General features: G+C 31.5%; 1 protein-coding gene across 1 annotated transcript; it reads left to right on the plus strand.

The window, feature by feature from the left end:
- Positions 1–3,622: 3,622 nt before the first annotated feature.
- Positions 3,623–6,910, plus strand: LOC107026779 (zinc transporter 4, chloroplastic). The gene is made up of 4 exons (XM_015227862.2): positions 3,623–3,896; positions 3,986–4,043; positions 4,559–5,253; positions 6,102–6,910. Exons 1-4 carry the CDS (start codon positions 3,882–3,884, stop codon positions 6,555–6,557), a joined length of 1,224 nt encoding a protein of 407 aa, XP_015083348.1. The 5' UTR covers positions 3,623–3,881; the 3' UTR covers positions 6,558–6,910.
- Positions 6,911–8,713: the final 1,803 nt, after the last annotated feature.

Below are 8,713 nucleotides of genomic sequence, written 5' to 3' on the forward strand. Positions count from 1 at the left end.
TATTTATCCAACAAAAGATCTAAAAAAATATTTTATATAATATTTAAGTTCTTAGACAATATGCTTAACACTACTTCTCATATTAATAACGGAAGTTTGACAATTAGTTCCTATATATATCCTCTAATACTGGTTCTCCATGACACGTTTATTCTTTATTATATGTATACTTATTGGTGGAAACTGATTTATATGGTCAGATTAAATACTCCCTCTTAAGAAAATTTTAAATAAAAATTATTTTATTAAATGATATTTAGAAATTTAAAATTTGATTATTACTATTTTATATTGTTATGTTAAAGGTAATTTGAAGAAAAGAAACCTTTTAATTTATAAAAACAAATAAATAAATAAAATAAAAGTATCTACTTTTAATATAGAGACTAAAATGGATTAGTATAAGAGGTCAAGTTAATGAAATTAGGAAGTATTACCTAACTTACCTGATTAGTATTCAACATTGACGTGCATTAATTGTGTGAGTTATATATATATATATATATATATATATATATATGAGTCCAGACTATCTTAAGATTATTTTTTTAATCATATTAATATGTAAAAAACTGTAATTGATAGTACTATTCATGTAGCTTTTGAATACTTAAACTTTTTTTATTTAGAATATCGAATTAGTGTAATTTAATTTAACTTTAAAATTAATCATTCGAAAAAGTAACATAACAAATAAAAATGGATAAATAATGTATTTGATTAAAAATATAGAATAATTAAATAATAATTATTGTTTCTAATAAATATTTGATGTGATAATGTGAAAGATAGAACGATAAATTATAATTGTAAATGAAATTTTATACAGCCCGGAAGGAGGGGCGGAGCCAACATGAGTATTAAATGAATACATCGTACATGATTCTGTGTGTACACAACAAACCATTACTCGATATGTGTGCTATTTTGTTTTTATCATTTAAATTTGATTCAAAGGTCAAAAATAAAACCATATAGATCATACTTAACATATCTTAATAGCAACGAATAAAATAAACACTACAAAACTCAAAAACCAAGCCACAAAATTATAAAGCATGTAGTCATTTATAGAGCATCTAAACAACTCTGATCATGAGAACAAATATAAAGAGATATAACATGAAAGTCGAAAATAAATTAACATAAGCATACTAAATAATTTCAATCGGTTGCATTTTATTATATGATGCATACAACTTGGATCGATTCAATGTCTAAATTGACAATTTTTAATCCTACTTGATTCAATATGTGGAGATAGCGTATGTTCGGTTTTGAGATGAATATAAGTATTTGAAGATTTTCGAAAGTCACAGAACATGTAATTACAACAAGTTATGAAGAATTGTATTAAAAAAAGTCTGAAAAAAGTTACTTTAAAGAGAGTAAAATAACATATGGTAAAGAAAAAGTCTTTTATTTGAAGAGGTGTAGTTAAAGTAAAAGAGAAAAGACATAAAGTCAAAGTTATTTCAAATTTTTAAAAAGATATTTTAATTTTGTAGTTGTTTTATTACCCTACTAAACAATTTTAAATAGATATAATTATATTATTTTTCGTCCACCTGACATAGAGAGTGGTGTGCTCTCTTTGAGAGAGCGAGCAACCTATAATAAATAATATAATTTATTTTTTATAAGTACTTTTATTATATAATATATTTTCTTATTTTAACCTGTTTTCCTTTTTATTTTTTCTTTCTTTGTCATAGATCCATTCTCATCTCTATCCATTAAAATTTCTTACTTTCAATGTCATCATTCTTATCACAACTCCATCTTTCTTTTTTATCACTATTAATTTTACTCTCTTTAATTTTAAAATTTTATCTAAATATTTTCTTAAATTTTGAACAATTTGATAAACCCATTAGATTTCAAGATGATTAGGAAGTATCATATAGTTTTTTTTATTCGATTTCAATTAAGTTCTTCTAATTTTTGGGAATTAATTGATTCTTTTAAAATTATCATTTCTAATTTTGAATTTATATGAAAAAGAATAGTTTATGATACCTTCTAAATTTTCTTAGAAAAATAATTAATTTTGCTATCAATAATTTAATAAAGTCTAAAAAAATAATATGAATTTTTATAAAGAATTTGATCAGAAAAAGAAAATAAAAAAATGGGAGCAGTGCTCAATTTGACATGGGGTGTAGGAGGTGAAGAAAAATAGATAATGAAGGAATGAATCACTTGAAAGTGGGAGGTGGGAGATGATGTGAAATTTAAGATAAATCAAAATTAAAAGTCAAAAAGTAAGAGAAAGAGAAATAAAGTTAAAAAAAAAAAAGATAAAGCAAAAATTTAAGATAAAAAAATACATTTTAAATTAAATTAACATGTGTCATATAATGATTGGTGTGTGAACATACTTACTTATTAAAACTTGGGGCGAAAAACGACATAATAATATATGTTCAAAATTGTTTAATGGGGTAATAAGACAGTTACAAAGTTAAAGTGTCTTTTTATAAATCCGAGACAACATCAATTGTGACTAAAATATAACTTTGTGAAGTAGTTGTACAAAGTGATCATTCAATGAACAAAAATGTCAAGCACTCGTACTAAAAAGACAATTGAAAAATTGACTTAAAGGCAATCGAAAAATTGACTTAAAGGCAATTAAAAAATTGACTTATTTATGATATTTGTGATCAATTGTTATAAGATTTATTGAAATTTAGTGAAATTGGTAAAGATATAAATAGTGTTTTTACATTTTTATGAAATGGTTGGAGTCATTTCATATTTCTTAACAAATTCAAAGTCCCTTAGATCAAATCCTAAAATCAATTATACAATTTGATTATCCATTCTCTCACTACTCCAATTGTGTAATTAGATTTTTAATTGGAGTCCAAATATTCTTTGAAGTTTCCATTTGTCAAGATAATAATTTCGTATAGAATTCCTAATTTTTCCTTTTGAAACTAAAGTTTCTATTATTAGAAAAATCTAATTAAGTTTGAATATATTTAACCTATAACAAATTAATATCTTGAATCTTAAGGTTAAAGTAAGTTAATTTGAAATACATATTCAACAAGTCTCTAATTCTCGCACTTGAACAACTGATGGTTCAAACAATGAGACACGTGTTCAACCTCATCGTTTTTCATACCTTTCCATTAAATAGTTCCCAAAGGTCTGTATACAAATTTGTAATACCAGTATGTACGAATATCTCAAGCTATGGTCATAATCAAATATCAAACTATTTTTAATCATTAAAACCTCAATTACAAAGGTGAACATTAAGCTAAAGTACCCTGTAACAATCTCATTAAACTAGAACTCTATCGCTTTTCAATATTTACCTCACTTCTTCGAAATCATAATTAATGAACCTAGTTTGTATCATAAAAGTCAACTAGCTAGACAATTAATATTATAAACATATTAACATGCCTGAAACCAATTAGAAGATTATAAATAAATAAAACAAGATTTTTAGTTTATGTAAGTTTTTTTTATTAATATATAAATAAATAAAAAAAGATTTATGAGTTTATGTAAGTTTTTTTTTAATAAAAATAATTAAAAAAAAAAGTTTTTGATGAATTTGATTTGAGTAATAGTATAAGGCAGAGATGTCGACAGAGTGATGCTCATTCTCTTATTTTAGAAGCGACTGTTCTCAAGTCTCTCTCTTGTTGTTTACAAATAATGTCGACATCCAAATCTCCATCTCTGTTTCTTATAATCTTCTATTTTCTCCCCTTACCCTTTCCCTTTCTACCAATTATAAGAAAAGGGGTTTTCAAGAATCATTACAATATTCTTGTTAGATTAATATTTTGATAAAAACCCTACAAAGATTTGTGCTTTCTCTGTTTGTTAATTGAAAAGAATTTCATTCCCTCAACCCCATGTCATTCATTGAGGTTCGTTCTTTTATACTTAGTGCCCCCACTTCTTTTATAAGTATTCTTGAAAGCTGTGAGTTCTATTCTTATATTTTTCTTATTTCCAGGATCTCACGTCTTTATTTGTTATGGACCATATTAGACAAAAGACTGGTTCTTTATCAGGTAAATTACTAGCTCTAATTGTTATGGGGATTGTGGAATGGGAAAAACAATTCAATCTTTATTTCTTGGTTTTGCTTCCTTTGGTTTGTTACTGATGAAGAATTCCCAAGATTAGTTTTTTATTTCCTGGAATTTTTTTTGTTTGAGGTTCTGATTGGCTACTCATCAGTTATCTGAAAGTTCGTTACTGTTTAAATTTAGTTTGCCTGTTTATCCGTAGTTCAATTTTTGAGTCTTATGATGAAACTGGACATTCTTTGCTTTAAGTAGTTGTTATTTTTAACAGTTCTCTCCAAAAATGCAGTGTTTTTGGAGGATTCTGACCAGCATATCAATTTTGTACTGTTCTGGTTTTTATGAAATGTTGGGGTTATTGACTTCTAAATTTGAATTGGTATATCTAGTGATTCTTGTCTTCATTTGCTCTGCAACTGGCGGTTGAATCTGTTCAATACTTTAGTTATGTAGAAATTGAAATGATTTCGACATTCTTACTATTCTTTTTGTCAAAACAGAGACGATTATGCTGAAAGTTTCTAAATCTATTTCCAATACTGCCTGTGGCAGTGCTGTTGATGAGATGGAAGGATGCCGAGATAACTCTGCTGCGCTCACCCTTAAAATAGTGGCTATCTCTGCCATCCTAATAGCTGGTGTTTGTGGAGTTGGCATCCCATTAGTTGGCAAGAAGCACCGATTCCTTCGAACTGACTCTAATCTATTTTTTACTGCTAAAGCCTTCGCTGCTGGTGTCATCCTCGCCACAGGTTTTGTACACATGTTACCAGGTGCCACTTCATCGTTAACTAATCCTTGTCTTCCGAAATCTCCTTGGTCGAAATTCCCTTTTGCTGGTTTTATCGCTATGATGGCTGCATTGGCTACCTTGGTTGTTGACTTTGTTGGGACTCAGTATTATGAAAAGAAACAAGAGAAACAAAACCAAAAAGATCAGACTGATTCAGCCGACCTGGTGTCGGAATCAGCTATTGTACCAGTTGAGCCAAAGCCAAGGAATGAGAAATTGTTTGGTGAAGAAGAAGGTGGTGCAATACACATTGTGGGGATGCATGCGCATGCTGCTCATCACAGACATAGCCATTCACATGAACATGGGGACGTGAGGGAGCATTCCCATGGTCATTCCCACTCCCATAGCTTCGGTGGTGGGGATGAGGAAGGTGGAGTGAGGCATGTTGTTGTTTCTCAGGTAATTTTACTTAAAACTATTTCACACGTCATTGGACGCGTTTCTCTGTACTTCTTGGCTTAAGTTTGTTGTGATTGGAATTCGGTGAATGTTGTCCAAAAGGTTTCAATTATCTCATCAGTTTTGTAGGCTTTAAAGAAATCAATTCCATTTCCTAAATGCCAGCATTTATGAGAAAGAGGATGTTTGGACTTTCTCGTATATCATTCATAGAAACTTGATGTAAATTTTCTTGAATGATGTGTATTTTGAATGAATGTTTTACCAAATTTACAACAACTTGGAAGGTTTTTGTGCAATTGATGAAGAAATTCAATAGACGACTCCAGCTTAATTTGGGATAAAGGCATATGCAGTTGATTGATTGCAGCTTTCTATAAGTTTCTGTTTCCGTGAGCTTTGATGAAGGCATAGACAATTTGTATTCTGCTATTTAATTTCTACTTTTGGGTGCTTAACATTTTTGCCCAACCTCTGAGATACTGCATATATTATCATGTGAAATCTAACTTCACATGGAATTATACCTAAATTTTGTTAAGTGCTTTTCTTGGTCAATCAGGTGGCCTTGATTAAATATTTTTGGTATGGTGCATCGAGTTTTTCACAGAATTCTTTATGTATTTGCAGATTTATCTCTCTGTATTTCTCATAATAGCTGATTTCTTGGTCTGCTTGCTTCCTTGTGTATTTATAAGACTGGGACCAGATTGTTACTTTTATTTAATCAGCAAATGAGCAAAAGTTTGATTTGCCACGTCTTTGTCAAAATACATAAATGTTTGTAATACCTGTCAGTTTGATGGTGTTTATATACTTGGTCATTCGAACAAATTCTTCCCTTGCAGGTCTTGGAGCTTGGGATAGTATCACATTCTATCATAATTGGTGTATCATTGGGTGTCTCAGAAAGTCCATGTACAATAAGACCCTTGCTCGTAGCGTTGTCATTCCACCAGTTCTTTGAAGGCTTTGCATTAGGAGGTTGCATCTCACAGGCACAGTTCAGTTCCCTACGTTCCACTGTAATGGCAACGTTTTTTGCCATAACAACCCCGTTGGGAATTGCTATAGGGATCGGAGCTGCTTCATCTTATGATCCACATAGCCCAAGAGCTTTGGTTGTGGAAGGGATCCTTAACTCGATATCTGCTGGAATTCTAGTGTACATGGCTTTAGTAGACCTAATAGCTGCAGACTTCTTGAGTAAGAGAATGAGCTGCAATACAAGGCTTCAAGTAGTTTCTTACTTTGCACTATTTTTAGGGGCTGGACTAATGTCCCTTCTTGCAATATGGGCATGAATGTTATTGCATTTAATATATGCATGTAATTGTTTTTTTTTTTGGTATCTTATTATTATCCATAAAATCAGCCAAGCAAGCAAACAATTATTTACAAAAAAAAATTCTTGTCACTTTACTTCTCCTTGAAGGGTGTTTATGTAACAAGTATGGCAACCTTGTAGAGTAGGGTTTGAAGATGGAGTTGCAAACAGAAAAGAGAAAAGAAGAGAAATGTTGCATTTTGGTCATGTAATCAGATAATTTGATGTTCTTTTCTTTGTTTTATGGCTGTTTTCCTTGTTGTGGGATGTGAATAGCATCTTTATAGGAAACTAAATTGTGAATAATTACTCTCTTTTGATGATGGTTCATTTACTCGTATATTTATTTGATGCATATAACCTCTTTTTGTTTTTATAGTATAAGAACTAAACAGTGCATCACTTAATACTTTCTTTTCATTAGAATCACATTTATAACGAGTATTAACTGCAAAACTTACAAGATGCTTGATTCCCATCACTCTTATAGTATCACATGGAGTCGTTTTCACAGTACTCACATTATAGTAATAAGGTCTGTTAGGGATATCATTGGTCCTTAAGCAATATACTAACAATTTTAATGATGACAGTTGACTGTACAACTTAACTAATCCAACTTAGCTTCACCTAACAATTTTTAGTAACTAATTTTCAGCTTCAAGATTTAGCAATACTCTGCGCATATTCCTCAATACCCCCTTCAGCTAGCTAGGTGATATGAAGATGTTCTTCTTCATCCCTAGCTTGGATGTAAGATACTCATGTTGTAGACGACCAAGGCCAGCAGGCTGGTCATATACTAAATGGACACAAAACCATCTTGAATCTCTCTCTAATAAAGTGACAATCATTTAGTCCTCTCATGGAAGACAAGATTAGAAGCAATCTGGATGGCAGGATTGCTGTCACAATGAACAGGTAAGGCCAAAGGCAAACTCAACTCTTTAAAGAGGCCAATCAACCCTGTAACTTCAGCCATGCTCCTATACTGTGCTTCTGTAGAACTCCTGGAGATAGTAGGTTGCTTTTTGGACTTCCAAGATATTAAGGATTCCCCAAACTTGATCACATAACCAGTGATGGACCTCCTTGTGTCAAGGCAGGAACCCCAATCAACATCACAAAAACCATGTGGTTGGGCAGTCCAAAAAATTCCTGAACCTGCAGGAGATTGTTTAATGTACTCCACACTCTAAGATCATCATCTATATCTGGCAACAATGCATCAGTCAAGTTCACATTCATTGCAACTAGTGTGGCAACATGCTTGGAACCTGCTAAGCCTAAATCTAAAATTATCTCCAATGCATATTTTCTCTGATCACTATTTCTAGCAAATTCTATCCCTAACAAGTATCTTAATGATCCTAGATCCTTAATCTTGAAATTGTTTTGTAGCACCTGTTTAGTATCATTTATCAGTTTCAAGTTGCTACCAGTGACCAATATTATCATTAACATAAATCAAAACAATCACAATGACTTCATTAGACCTCTTGATCAGTAAAAGTAATCCAAGTGACTCTGCTGAAATCCAGCAGCCAACAATGCCTAAATCAAATTGACATTTCATTGCCATGAGGCTTGCTTAAGGCTATACAGCTGTCTGCAGGCAGGCAGGGCTGTAGAATTGTCATGAGTAAAACCTTGAGGCAACCGCATATAAACCTCCTCCACCAAATCACCTTGTAAAAATGCATTGTACATCCATTTGTTGGACATCCCACCCCTTAGTGGCAGCTAAAGGTGAGCATTGTCTGGACAATAACCATTTTAACAAATGAAGAAAAAGTCTCCTGATAATCCAAACATTCTTGTTGGTTGTAGCCCTTTGCTACCATTCTAGCCTAAATCTTTCAACTTCACCAGTGGCCTTGTACATAATCTTGTACACCCATTTGCAACCTATGTCCGTCTTGCCAATTGGCAGTGAAACTATCTTTCAAGTCTGATTATCTTTCAATGCGTGTCTCTTCTTTCATAGCAGACACCCGAAAGACAACTTGATGATATGAGCGTGGGTCAGTGTCTGCTGAGATATTAGCAATACAATACTGATATGAATGTGACAAATTGTCATAATCAAGACTATCTGCAAGACAGTCTAAATAATGAGAGTTTGATCTTGAC

The sequence above is a fragment of the Solanum pennellii genome, chromosome 8 (genome assembly GCF_001406875.1).
Source record: "Solanum pennellii chromosome 8, SPENNV200".
NCBI lineage: Eukaryota > Viridiplantae > Streptophyta > Magnoliopsida > Solanales > Solanaceae > Solanum > Solanum pennellii.

Excerpts from the sequence above, each read along its gene's own strand:
- LOC107026779 (XM_015227862.2), top strand. Across the intron at positions 4,044-4,558 it reads AAAGACTGGTTCTTTATCAG|AGACGATTATGCTGAAAGTT; the intron begins GTAAATTACTAG and ends TTGTCAAAACAG. Across the intron at positions 5,254-6,101 it reads GGCATGTTGTTGTTTCTCAG|GTCTTGGAGCTTGGGATAGT; the intron begins GTAATTTTACTT and ends CTTCCCTTGCAG.